We start from the raw sequence: 15,497 nt of genomic DNA on the forward strand, positions 1-15,497 counted from the left end.
GGTAAGGCATTACAAGTCTGTTCAAAATTTTCGACATTTTTCCTATGTGAGCGTTAAATGTCAAAAAAATTTATGGTTTGCATGTGGATCGAACTCTCACTGCCCACATAAAAAACAACCATCTATCGCGGGTCAATAAATGCTGCTTGAATTGAATCAATGGACTTTTGATACCACAAAGGACTATAAAATTTCTTAATATCAACATGACTTTGGCTAAACAAAAATCCTATAAAAAACATTAAATAATTCCACAACATTTTCCTTCACCATCACCACTCATCAAATCATCAAACCATACCACAAGTAATTTATTGTTATCTTTCACCAATATTTTTTCCAAATTACAAGCACCCAAATAAAAATCGACCGTAAAAATCTCCCAACAACAATCACAATTTTCTGCCGCAGCAAAATACCCACCACTTCATATAACTTCTTTTATTAAAACTAACCGCCGTACTTTATTACGCATCCAGCCCGCACAAAAGTCTCGGCTTTGGCACCGCCACCAGCCTCTCCGCTCGTGGCGCCGTCAGGCCAAACACATCGTCCATCGAAAGCTCCGACGGCTTCATCCCGTCCGGCAAATCCCAGGAAAAGCAGTGCAAGAGATTAGCGACGGCGAGCTCCAGCGCGTACAACCCGAGCTGCATCCCGGGGCAAGATCGCCGCCCGGAACCGAACGGCAGAAGTTCGAAGAAGTTGCCGCGGAAATCGATGGCGGCGTCGAGGCCGCCGGGAGCGAAGCGAGAGGGACGGAAGGCGTCGGGGTCTTTCCAGGCGGATTTGTTGCGGCCGATGGCCCAGACGTTGATCATGACGCGGCTGCGTTTGGGGATGAAGTAGCCGGCGACGGTGGAGTCTTCGGCGGTTTCGTGGAGGAGGAGGGGGATGGGGGGGTGGAGGCGGAGGGTTTCTTTGATGGCGCATTTGAGGTATGGGAGTTTGTCGAGATCGGATTCGTGGACTTTGCGGTTGAGGCCGATGACTTGAGCGAGTTCAGATTGGATTCGTTTCAGCTCGTCGGGGCTGCGGAGGATCTCCGCCATTGCCCATTCGATGGCTGAAGCTACTGTTTCCGTCCCACCGAACATCACGTCCTGCACGTGATGAAATCATGTTAGTTAAATTGTTCGATGCGGTTAAATGTGGTCATGAAAGATTAACCTTTAGACGACCTAAAAGTGATAAAATATTACATCCGAATAATTTATATTTGAATTACTGATGTTATTATTTTAATAAAATAATATCATAATACTATCAGTATCATATAAATATTACAATTCACACACATTAGATTTTCTTCCTAGGGCTGTCTGGTATCAAAGTTAACTGCTTCGGTAAATCATTTAAATTTAAATTTACTGAATATGAAATTGACTTAAAGAAAATAATTCAAGCCGCCCCTTAATAAAATCAATTATTTAGAGTTTGTTTGGGGCAGCTTATTTGGTGCGGTGGCGTTTTAAAAACACAGCTGACATATTTGGGTAAACTGCATTTTGACAGCTTATGCATTTTCAAAATGCTGAAAACATCGTTTTCACACCGCACCTGTCTAGGTGCGATGGCTGTTTTCTGGCTGCTGCGGTTTGATTTTTTTAAAAAAATAAAAATTTGTAATAACTACCGTACTTAGTTTATCAACAGATTATTTTTAATAAGTTTATCAACAAGTTATTCAATAAGTTGCAGCTGTCCCAACGGACCCTTAATATACTTATTTTAAAATAAATTAAAAAAAATAAAACTCATTTGAATCCTTTCTCTCTCTCTCTCTCCCTCTCTCTCTCTCTATATATATATATAGTGAACTTAACTCATCCCTTCTCCCAAAGCATAATATATTAAATACGTGTTTTAAGTAAGCTATTTTGTCAATGTATATTTATAATTAAGAGGAGTTCCTTGATATGGTTGTGTACTATGTTGAAAGCATGACCCAAGGCACGTGCATCCTGTCGAGCTGTTCAAATGGGTAAGATAGTCTTTTCCTTAAAAAAAATTGAAAAATAAATAAATAATTGCATGCATAAAACTGATCTATTTACAAAATAAATAACTTTATCATTTAGTTATTATTTATTTACGATCAATTTTTTTGGAAATTTAATAATTTAAAAAGTAATTTTTGTAATCATTTTATATTATTTGGGCGATAAATTTAAAAAATAAGAACATGGGAAAATTAATTTTATCCGAAATTGAAATTAAGTGTTATATATATACTTGCAATTATAAATAGAATAATGCAAATGAAAAATATATTGGAATCTTTTAAGAGTTCATGGAAGTGGAAGGCTTATAGAGAAGCTGGCAAAAACTTTTAATTTAATTTAATTGACACTAAAACTAAATTTTTCGAAAATAAAATAAAATAATTAATGGGAACTGAACTCTATATATAATTAAAAACAATAAAAATAAATTATTTAAAGAGAAAAAAATTCAAAATTGCTTCCTTCAACGCAACTGTGACGCGCCGGTGATGGTGGAGCAGTTGAACTAAGACCATTTTTTTTCAAAAAAATAAAAAAAAATGGTATATTTCACCCATCGTACGCATGCCTGCACTAACTTAAATTAAAGCATAAATTAAAAAAAAAATTAAAAATTGATTAAAAAGAAAGATTAAATAGTAATTACCATAATAATAGCCTTGATATTATCCTTAGTGAGCCTGAGATAACCCTGCAAATCTTTAGGTTGACCATTTCTGTCATCCGTCGGATCAACAAAAAAGGCCAACATATCATCCACCATATCAGTATCCTCTGCATCAGCTTCCTTTGGATTCCTCCTGTGTTCTTCAATAATCTGATCAATAAACCAATCAAGCTCCAATCTTGCCTTCCTTAATCTCTTATTAATCCCATTTAAATCAAACCACTTCAGCCAAGGAATGAAATCTCCTATATTAAAAGCCCCAAAAAGCCTGGAGAACTCCTGCAGTATAGATATGAACTTAGCCTCGTTCTCGTTGGACTGAGTTCCGAAAGCAGCGCGAAGGGTGATGTTCATGGTGAGATTGAAGACTACTTCTCCGATGTTAACCGGAGAGCCAGTTCTGGCCGCGAGAGTTTTGACGGCTAGATCGACTTCATCGCGGACGGAAGTCCATGACTCTGCGCGCTTGCGGCTGAAGAGTTTGGTGACGCAGAGCTTGCGCATTTGGCGCCAGAATGGGCCGTAGTGAGCGAAGGCCATGTCGGCGCGGTCGTAGGTGAGGTAAGTGATGGCAATGGTGGCGGGTCGATTGGAAAAGATGTTGTCTTGGATTTGAAGGACTTGTTTGGCTATTTCGGGAGTGGAGACGGCGACTGCGTGGAGGAAGGCGGGGGGGGGGGGGGGGGGGGCCGCCGTAACGGTCGGCGAGATGGGCGAGGCCGCGGTGGGTTAGTTGGTACATCATGAGCATGTTGCCGATGATGGGGAGAGGTTTCGGGCCGGGGGGAAGGGGTTGAGATGGCCGGCGGCGGAGGAAGGAGAGGAGGAGGAGAGTGGTGAGGGGAAGGAGGAAGAAGAGGAAGAAAGATGCCATTTTTAGAAGAAAATGGTTGGGCTTGGCTTACTCAATCCGGCCACTGTCTCTGTTTCTTGAGGACTTGAGAAGTGGGAGACGGTCTATAAATAGTTCCAGAGTGATTTTTTTGGAGAGGATGGTTGGGAGATTTTCTTGCTTTTGATTTCTCGACAAGGGAAGATGTTGGCGCAATTAATTTTTTATCATGAGGTTCAAGATATTGCTTTAAAAAATAATAAGATTTGGGTCGCATGTGTAATTACATTAGTTAAAAATAAGGTGAAAATTTTTAAATATTACATTGCAATAAAAAAAAAATGATTTTTTTTTTCTTGGAGGTGGGAGGACTTTTTAAGAAGTACAATCTAATATCTTTTTCAAAAAAGGTGTTTTCTAAAAGCTCAAATTAATTTTTTATAGAAAATATTAAATAATATATTATTTTTTTAAAAAATATGAAATGCAATGTTATTTTTTCTCTAAAAATTTTAATGTTTTATTCTTATGAAAAAATACTAAATATTCATATTTAGATTACTTTTCTTCTTTTCTTTTTTTTTTATCTCTCTTGGGAAATCAAATAGTTATTTCTTTATTCATTCTTCTGAATTTTTTTTTGTTTGTGTTTTTGGGCTTTGCCCCTTTATTTTTTCAATGGAGTTCTCTTTCCCCCCTTTAACTCCTACTTTTAGATATATTTCGAGTTTTGAATCTGCCCCCCCGCTATGAACTGGGAAATTTTGATTTCATCTAATATTAACTTCTCTACTGATTTTAATCTGTCTTATAATCCTTTGTACAGATGCTAAAGTTTTTTTCAGATGATGAAGTTGATATTGGTTCGGGCAGGCCTTTTAGATCTATTTCTCTTTCGACTATTAATTGTTATAAGTTAGTTTGGTTTAAATGCTATTCTTTAAGATATGCTTTGCATACTTGGTAAATTATTGCTAAAGGCCTTAAAACTTTGGATATTTTATATTTAGAGGGTTACAGTTTAATTTAAATTGTGTTTTATGTAATAAATATGTTTGAATCACATGACATCTCTTTTTTGAATGCTCTTATTCTAAGTCCTATATAAAAAAAATGTTTAATAAATAGTCATTTTTTATAGTTCCCTCTAATATTTTTCAAATCATTTATTATGGGGATAATTTTACTTGTAAGATCACTAAGAAAATTTATTTATTATCTTTCCAAGTTGTAGCTTATATTACTTTGTTTGAAAGGAATTACATGATTTTTTAATATAACTCTAAATCTGTTGATTTTATGATTCATTATTTATGTTGGTTGATTAGGTTACAAGTCCAAGAAATGAAAATTTTAAATTGATATTCTTGAATCTATTAAACTTTTTTATAATTTATAAGTTTTGTTTTTCAGCTTTGGTTGATTTATGATGTTGTCTTTCTATTTTTCTTGTTGTTGGGTCTTCTGATAATGTCGTTTACTAAATTTTCTCGTTGATGTTGTTATCTTCAGCTCTTATCTTTAATTGTTATTAGTATTATTTTCTTCTTGACTTATCATCTAGATATTATTTGGATGGATCTTTGTTTCATTCATTTTTATTGGTTTTGATCTCTTTTTCCTTTTGTTGTTGTTGGTCTAATCCTTGAGAATTCAATTTCTCATCTTTTTGGTTTGGATCATGTTTTGTCAGACTATATTATGATGTTGTTGGTAATTTGTTTTTTTTGAAGTTGCTCTTATATCTCATTCTAATCTTTTACTTTAACTGGTGTTACAAATATTCTTCTTAATCTTATCCTCTTTACTATTTTTTGATTTTCTTATCGTTTTCTACTTGTTGATTTAATCTTTTATTGGTGGGTTTCTAGATTTTGTTTAGTTGTATTTCTTTGTTGATGTTGTCGTTTGTGTTAGCATTTGATAATTTGCCAAGAATTTCAGATTGTTAGCTTGATCTTTTTTTTATTTTTTGGCTTAGTTTTTAGGTGAAGCAATGATGTGCCCTTACTTATTTGACAACTTTGCCATTCTTTGGAGTTCTTTTTTTGGAATTTTTCTTACAAATAAAATCGGCGGAAACTTAGTTTCAACAATTTATTTGTATGGTTTTATACCAAAATTGTATTTATGTAAAGTTTGGCTGGAGTTACTCTGAGATGCTTTGAGTTTGGCTGACCTAATTCATTTATTCAATTATCTTTATCTTTTTTCTATCCTTATTACATTGTTTGCTACTGGTATTTCTAGCACCTATTGCTTTTTTTCTTTCTATAGTTTTATTTTTAGATTACTTTTGCTGTTATTCTCTTATTTTTCAGGTTATTCTTGCACATTGAATGGATATTGCTACTGTCACTTGTTGTCCACTTCTCCAAATATGTTGTTACTCAGGAGGTTATGGTTGTTGTTTGTTCAGTACTAAGGATGTGTTGTTTGTTCGGTGTATGTCTGTTGTTGTTTTTGTTTGTTTTTTGTTATATTATTGTTGTTTTTGTAGTTTTTTCCTTTCTTTTAGCCCTGTTTGTATAAACTTTATTTTTATTTTAATAAATCTGAGCTAGCCCTCACTTTAGATCACATTTTTCACCCTCCTCTCCTTCTCCCCTCTCCACTCATTTCTTAAGCACAAATTTCTCATGTCCTCATCTCCTCTCTTCTGCACTTGTTCCATTCTCATCAAGCAATTCCAGCTGCGCAAGCAAGAAGAATTTCGCATGCAGCTTTACCGTTCAACCAATGCATCTATAAATAAATTAATTTTGTTTACGTATGTGCATTTTACTCTTCTCTATTCTTTCACTATAAAACATTGAAGTTATAACTAAACATTGCATTAGCTTTAAAAGTATAAATCATGTTGAGTCATATGTTCAAGACATGCGTCATATCAATACTATATGTTCTTCAGATTTGTTCGATGGTGGCTAAACAACTTGGCGATTTATCTTACTTTAAAATTGATTTATAGTTTGTTTCAAATTGACCTAACTTGGTGCGTATGACCCAACGATATCTGATAATATGATGAAATAACTAATCTGTTAGTTATTGACACGTTAATGAATATATATTTGTTGTTTTAGGTGGAATAAAACAAATAAGTATATCTACTAATTGCTTGCCTAAATGTTTGTGTAATAATAAGGAAATTTTTTTTTTTAAAGATGAATCATCTGTAATTGGATTAGGCATGCATAATGGGCGGCATGCTATCTTTTGAGTCATTTTCGGCTTGAGTTTGAGCTAGCTCGAGATCGGGTTTAATTTTATGAGTTTGAGTCTGGTCACAAGCAGATTTGTTTATTATAAAAGAGCGAAACTAATATTAATTCAGGTTACTGTTATGATCAAATAACAAATAGAATGAATAATTGAAAAGATAAATAATAAAAATCACTTGATAAAAAATATAGAATAATATTCTTAAATTTTTTTTTAAAATTTAATTTAATGATAAAGTATTAATTGAGTTGTAATAAGTTCCGAGTATATTTTATATTCTTCATTTCTAAAATGATTCAGTTCATAACCAAATGAGTCTAGTTGAGGTTGGCTTGAGTTGGCTTGTTAGCTCATCAAACACAGTTTATGAGTCACTTATTGAGTTGAGCCTGCGCCAATCAAACTCACACGCCAGCTTCTCAATTACGATCAAATATCAGGTACACATTAAGTACCCTCATTTAACGGTGCAGCTACATAGAAATCCATATATAATATTTTTTCCCTCAATTACACCCCTTAGGTCACATTCAAGAGATAAAAAAAGGCATCCACAGACACATCACACAACTATTATGAATTTACATATCTCATCGCTAAACTTTTATATTTACACATATATCAACTAAATCTTTATTGTCACATCAAAATCAACAATACAATCAATTTTAATTTTTTTTAAAAGTGAAATGCATCTTTTCATGCACCATTTTAAAAGCACACAGTGTAAATATGTATGTAAATATAAAAATTTGGGCGTGCGACATGTAAATACGAAAGTATTATATGGTGCTACACATGGTGCTACCTATGCATATTGCACACACCAAAAATAATAATAATAATAATAGTAATAAGTGATCATCATGAACACTGTTTGGACGTTGAGTGAATGTGTTTGTTATACCAAAAAGGTAGTCCCCATTTGATCAACCAACGGATTTGTCTTATTCGGACGTCCATTTCATTTAATATTTATAAATGGTCTGGCCGCCTATTGCTTTTTAGACTGGAAGATCGAATTTTGCAGATTTGTGGACGCTGACCAGTAGTTGGGAGTTGGGGGGTTTTGTAAATATTTGATTGATGAATATGTAATTTTGAATTGTTTAATGCTTCATTTGTTTAATATTCCTATCACAGTATTATGCAGAGTTTGTCAGTAATCTTAAGTATAAGTTTGATTGAGGTTTGTTGATATAATAAAATGCTGATTTATAACTCAATTATTAATTTGTCAATATGTTGTTATATAGGAGTGCTATTATTTTAGGGCTTTTACATACATATCACATAATTCTTATACATTTAAATATATAACACCTCAATTTTCATATCACGTCATAAATACCATTGTTACGGATTTTTTAAGAGTAAAATACATCTTTTTATGTATAGGGTTATGACATCAAAATACTAATTATATAAATATAAAAATATGTAAATATATAAGATATGTCTAGCTTGTATACATATAACTCTTCTAATTATTTACCATATTAGATATTATGTGTTTAGGAACATAAACTATTGTTTATGCGCCTTAAAAAGTTTGTTTATTTAATGTATCATTTAATTAAAGTCTTGTTTAAGCTAAGTAGTTTGCCCAATTGGTGAATAGGTTGATTGATAGTTTTACTTGTTAATTAAGCTTGACAATATTAATTTAATTAACTAACAAGATACTTGATACTACCACTTATTAATTAAACCAAAAGAGTTGCTAAAAAATAGTTAAATAATTTTAATTTGAAGTGAAAAACTGAAACTCTAATTAAGCTTTGAGGTAGAATGAACTTAATGAGGCTAGGTCTTAAGCCTCAACATAGCAATCTCATGTTGGCGTACAAAATTTGCTGCATAGAGCCATCAATGCCACTACACAAATTGCTTGGATCGTACTTAAAGGCATCTTGTGTCCATTCATTGATTGTGTGACTATGTATGCTCGATCAAGAAAACTCATGCGATCAATTTCTTAATTGAATGTTATAATCCTATTTCATGGTTGGTTAATTTGAAGAGGATTTGGGAGCCATATAACCAAATGTCATACATCTAACAAGCTCAATATGACCTCCCATCCATTCATCTGCAGGCATATTTTTTTAATCCAATTATTCATAATTGCAAACCATGGGACATCCACTTAGTTACCATATCATCTAAAATGTTATGATGCCACAATCCTTGTTCCTTTAACCCATTTGTAAAACAACTTCCAAACATGTCATTGAAAAAGGATACATTTTGGAGATAGTTTTATCTTCTATAATTTTCTATGTATATGTATTTTTGTGTATAGTGAGATGACTTCAAATTATTTATTTTTAAATTTATCATGAGTTTATTTATATAATAAATAATTAAAAAAAATTAATATTTTTTTTTTTCACTTAGTGGATTGAATATTATCAACCCATCACCTTTAAATATAAATGCCTTTATTACATCAAGGTCCCACCTCTTGTCTACTGACACACACTCTCCCTCTCTCTCTCTCATATATCTCCCATGAAATAATCAAAATTATAAGGGATATCCGCATCTTAGCCCTGTCAAAATGACTCGTTGTTCGCGAACAACTCGTCTGCGGCTCGTTAAGAAGCTCGTGTTTGACTCGTTAAATTCGTTCGAAAAGTTAACGAGCCGAACACGAACTAAGATGTGTTCGTTCATGTTCGGCTCGTTTTGGCTCGAAATACTACTCATCATGCTTATATATATATATATATATATAAAGTAGTATTTTAAAAAAATCTAATTGACTACAAGGCTACAAAGATTTATAATCAATTAAAATATTGATTAAGAAAATAGAATAAAAATTATTAAATTAAATTCAAATGATGTTGTAATATAAATAATAATTTTTAAATCTTGCTCAAACCCTTATTGTCTTATGGCTACATGATTAGGGTTATTAAAATGACTCTTTGTTCATGAACAGCTCGTGTTCGGCTCGTTAAGCAAACAAGTCGAACACGAACACATTTTTTAAACTCGAAATATAAACGAGCCGAACACCGCTCGTGTTCGGCTCGTTTACACCCCTAATCTTAGCCATGTTTACTTTATATTCCTTTTGATGAACAAAACTGTGCGGTAAACGTACCAGTCCCATGCTTAGCAATTTAGCCAATGTCGGAGGAGTAAAGTGCAAGACTCACCTGTCAATTTCTAATTATTGCATTTATTTTCGGTTGTAGGTGAGATGTAGAAATGAAGAGGTTCTGCCTTCATCAACTATGAACTGCACAGATATTTGGAATTCTGATGTGACATTCGAGCTAATTATGAAGCCTTGGGCTAACCTTTTTAGCCTAATGATTTTTTTAATTTCATGATAATCACAACTATAAAAATATAGTTATCCAAAGCAAGCCCATCTTATCCTATTTGTAGATATATAGGAAGATTTATATTCATACCACATAATTCTTATGTAATTTACATATATAACACCTAAGCTAATTTTCGTACATATATGCTGTTTGACCTTTTGAAAACAAACATGCTCTATTTTTATGCAATGTGAAAATGTATAGGAGAAAATTTAGATGTTAGATATTTAAGTACATAACGTTGTAAATGAGTTGGGTTTGAGGGAGCTCAGGCTTCACTCGTCGAAATTTATTTTATTCAAAATTTCTAGTAAATAGTGTGTTCATGTGTTACTCGATTTACATATTTTCGCTTGTGTTCAGATCAAAATTAGTTTGTTTAAATTAATTAGAAATATAGATAGATGTAGGATATATGATTTGAATTTGCACCACTTCTATGCAATAAAAAACATAAAATCACATTGTCACATGAGCTGTGATGATTTAAATTTAGCTTATAATATATTGTAATATAAATAATATGTATACTTTTTTTTTTATTTCAAGTTAAAAAGAGCAAAACATAATCGAACAATTGATTATTCGTGTTTGACTCATTATAATTCAAGTTACAAAAAATTATTCGTGTTCACCTTGCTTAAACCAATGATTCGAACACAAACTACTTAATGTGTTGAAGATGTGTCAATTGCGAACAATGAGCTTTCTTGACATCAATAAAAAAGAATTGAGAGATTCATATATTAAAGTATATAAGCATCTGTTTAATAATTAATTAAAGTATATAAGCATCTGTTTAATATATTAAGGTAGTAAATAAAATTAGTCATAATTTAAATTAAAATTAGTAGTTAGATAGTATGTTAAAATGAGCTCATATGTGGGGGCTGCTTCGCGAGGAGAGTAATTAAAATTCCTAATTGCTAAGCTGCCGAACCTCTTCTACTTGCCATGCAATTGCGCCAGCTTATGCAATAAATCTGTCATAATTAACATATTAATTAAAAATTAATCACAGTTGTTATTGTGAGCTAAGTGTTTCTAGAATCTGCAAATGGGAATCGAAATTATATTGTGAACAATCCATCTTTGCATCATTTCTAATAAATATTTAAACCATCTTTATATAAGCAATCTTGGAAACATCTTTGAAATATGATCAAACCTTAATCGAACCTCCTTCGATCATGAACATATGAAACTCAGTGACCGAGATTTATCATAGTAAATAAAGCTTATTTAACATATATATATATATATATATATATATCTGTGTGTGTGCGCGCGCCTATCTGATCTAATCTTATCATTAGCGAGGCAAAATAATACTCGAGCCATGATAGGGAGACAGTGTCTCCTCAAACATGATGAAAATAATGTTGCCTCTATTGAAATATTTATCATGGTTGAAGATGGGGAGATTTTTTGTTAAACATAATGAAGGATATCATGAGAGAGCATACCATGAGGGCTAAAAAGGGATATGTTGAACTATATGGTATATGTCCTAGAGAAGAATGCCTAAACTTAATACATTAAGTTGGATATGTTGTATCACTATTGTTACTAGGCTTATGAAGCCCTTCTTGAGGCAAATACTATAAGAAAAAATGCTAAGACAGACGGTCTAAACTTACGTCGGTAAAAATATCCTATTTTTCGACGATTTTCTGACGGTTTATGTGATGAGTTTTTTCTGAGGATATAACAATCAGATATACCGTCACTAATCAACAATATATTTTTTTTCAGACGATTTTTATTATTGACGACACATTATACGATAAGTTTTAAACAAATAATAACCAACGGTTTTATGTCATCAGTTATTTACAAACTTATCATTTGGTGGGCTGTTAACCGAAGAGGTTTTTTTAATAAGTGATGACAAATGTTGTCGGTATTAATGTTAATAACTAAAGAATTTTAAGCCGTTTGTACGTCGTCAGAAATCTTGAATAAAAATGAATTGTTGGAGTATTTTAATTTAAGAGATTACAGTGGAATTCAAAATCATTAAAATACTAATCTAGATATAGTAATCCTCTAAAATGTGTACGAAAATGAGATTATTAAAAAAAGATTAAAAATAATAATCCTAATGAAAGAGAGAAAAAAAAGATGAAAAAAAAAGTTTTACCTGTAAAACAACGATGATAAGTTTGAGAAGAAACCTTAACAAAAATTGGTTTTGCTACTTTTTCTTTTAAATTGAAGAACTCCATAACGTTCTTTACTTTGATTCAGTTAATATGTTTATGAGTTATTAGTAGATCACTTTATGAATGACTACATTTTTAAAATCTGACATCTAGATTGTATTAACTTAGCGTCTACTAAATCTCTTGAAAAGAATATAAGATAAAATGACATTTGAAGAAGTTCAAATTTTGCTGAAGCACATGTGACATAATAATTCAATAGAGGTTTCTTGTCACTAATTTTATATCTTTGAAAGTTTAGGATATTTAACAAAATCAAATGTTTAAGTTTTGTTGTTACTTGAGAACATGTAACGTATAAATTTGGGGGATTTTGACATGTTCAAAGAATGTGCTTATTTATCATCTTGTTTATCATCTTGATTTTGCTTTTGCCTTTTTGTATGTTTATGTTATGTTTTTGGAAGGTATTTTGTATTCGAATGCAACTAACACATGCAAGAAGTGAATCAGTACTTGAAACAATTATGAACTAATACGTCCAATTTGAATTCGTGACCTCAAAATAAGAAATTACATCCTCAACCACTGTCTCGAGACGAATTTTTAGAAACAATTCTAAAATAAATACAGTTTTAGTTATGATTCAAAACTTATGTTTGAGGGAAAACTTTAAAATTTTGAAAGATTTACCTACACATCACTCAATTCTTATGTATTTACATATCCAACCCTTACACTTTAATTTAAGAAAAAAGAGATAATATAGGGGAATCAGAAGGAGGATGATGGCTGAACTTATAAGAGAGAATAAATACATAAGATGCGCTTAAACATCATACAAGAAATAAAGCAAAAAAACTTCTTCAAGCAAACCTCATTAAATTAAAAATCAATTAAAAAATTCTCATTAGACATTAATTGGAAATTAGATGATTAATTCTTCAAATTAGTGACTGGCCCTCAATCTTACAAGTAATTAAGCAGATGGTTGGAAGCCAGCATCTTGATTTATGATGGAGAAATAATACCATGAGATTTGGATGTCCTACAATCCTCCAAAAGTATTCAGACATCTTTAATTAATCTGTTTTGCTTCACTCACTGAAGAAATAATTATTGCTTGATTACTTATTAATCGTACTTCTTTTTAAGTTCAGCCGTCAGCCTCCGTCTTAATTCCCCATATTTTCATTGCAGTCGGTCTTTTTATGAAAAAGATTAATGTACTAAAATTAGTTTTTCTATCTTTATTACGCATTAAATTAAATCAATATATATGTTATTTTCTACTATATACGTGGGGTCATTTTAGTCATCGAGTTTATAGAAGTGTGAAGTTGGTAGGATAATAGATTATTGTTTTAATGTTGTCTGAAGATTCAACACACAATCAGATGAAAATAAATAATTAGTAAAGATACTAGAAGTTTTTAAGTGAAAAACTGATCATAGGATTTAGCAGATCCACTAGAAATTTGTGATTAAATTTACAACCCTTTATCCCACGAACGGAAAAAGATTGCATGACCTCTTGATTTATAACATCGGTGTGCGAATGAGCATCTCACAAGAAGTGGGCGAAGGTCAATGATGATCGACGAAAACTGACAGACGGTCTGCGGCGATCGATGATTGATGGTCAACTGCTATCGAAGAGTGGTAGTCGACGATGGTCAACTGTGATTGATGGATGTAGGAGTGATGTTGGACTTCAACTTCTTCTCCAAGTTTGAGGGTCTGCTTAGGGCAAGTTGCAGCTTATCCAGATAAGCAACTTATCTTGATCAGCTGCTGATCAGAAGCTGATCCAGATTAAATTATTGACTGTTTGGTTTGTGCGTTTGAAAAACAACTAATTTGCAGTTGTTTATGGATAAACAATCATTCTGATCCTCATCCAAATAAGCTGACTACATTTATATGTCCATCATCTAAAGTTTGACATTTATATTTTGTATATTTTGATAAAAATAATTATGCATGAAAATCTATATTCTTAAAAATATCAAGAGTGTATTGGTCGGTTGAAAATATAATACAATATAAGATGAATATAACAAAAAAAATAATGTAATATTTTAAATATTTTGAAGTTATTTTATTTAATGTAAAATCAAAGTGGTATTTTTTAATTGATATTAAAGACTTGAATGCTATGAATGTCAATAGGGTTGTCAAAACGGCTCGTTGTTCGCGAACAACTCGTGTTCGACTCGTTAAGAAGCTCGTGTTCGGCTCTTTCGTTCGGAAAGTTTAAGGAGCCGAACACGAACTAAGATGTGTTCGTTCGTGTTCGACTGGTTTTGGGTTGAAATACTACTCATCAAGTGTATATTTATATTAAGTAGTATTTTAAAAAAATCTAATTGACTACAATACTAGGGCTGTCAAAAAAGCTCGTTGTTCGCGAACAGTTCGTGTTCGATTCGTTCGATAAGTAAACGAGACAAACACGAACAAATTTTTTTCGTTCGGTTAGTTAAACGAACCAAACACGAACAGTGATGCGTTGGTTCGTGTTCGAATCGTTATTGTTTGAAATATAAAATAATATAAAATAATTATATATAAAAAATTTATTATATTTTAAAACATTAAATTTTATAAATTATAATATATAATAAAATAATAATAATAATATATTAATATACTATAGTAGTAATATACTAATATAGATATTGTATATTTCTCGTCGTTCGCGAACAACTCGTGTTCGGTTCGTGTTCGGCTCGTTCGTTAAGAAACGAACACGAGCTTATTTCAAACAAACTAAATTTTAAACGAACCGAACACGAACACAAGCTTTGTTCGTTCGTGTTCGGTTCATTTACACCCCTATACAAGACTACAAAAGATTTATAATTAATTAAAATATTGATTAAGAAAATAGAATAAAATTATTAAATTAGATTCAAATGATGTTTTAATATAAATAATAATTTTTAAATCTTGCTCAAACCCTTATTTTCTTATGGCTATATGATTATGGTTGTCAAAAGGACTTTTTGTTTGTGAACAGCTCGTGTTCGGCTCGTTAAGCAAATAAGCCGAACACGAACACACTTTTTGAGCTCAAAATACAACGTTTACACCCCTAAATGTCAATTTGAAATTCCAAAATAATAATAAAAAAATAGTTTCCTCGATATTTTCCTTTCTCGGTCTTCAGTCGAAAAGAACAAACGAGCAATGAATCCAATCTATCTTCCCCACCGCCGGCAACTCCCGGTAACTCCGATGACACCTCGCCGGAGA

General features: G+C 32.1%; 1 protein-coding gene across 1 annotated transcript; it reads right to left on the reverse strand.

Moving 5' to 3' along the window:
- Positions 1–202: 202 nt before the first annotated feature.
- Positions 203–3,684, reverse strand: LOC110039598 (cytochrome P450 84A1-like). Its single transcript, XM_020744723.1, is given in 3 exon segments — positions 203–1,103; positions 2,653–3,360; positions 3,362–3,684. Coding segments are annotated over 3 exon segments (1,530 nt in total). The 5' UTR covers positions 3,548–3,684; the 3' UTR covers positions 203–467.
- Between the last annotated feature and the right edge of the window lie 11,813 nt (positions 3,685–15,497).

Source organism: Phalaenopsis equestris, unplaced genomic scaffold (genome assembly GCF_001263595.1).
Source record: "Phalaenopsis equestris unplaced genomic scaffold, ASM126359v1 Scaffold000002, whole genome shotgun sequence".
Taxonomy (NCBI): domain Eukaryota; kingdom Viridiplantae; phylum Streptophyta; class Magnoliopsida; order Asparagales; family Orchidaceae; genus Phalaenopsis; species Phalaenopsis equestris.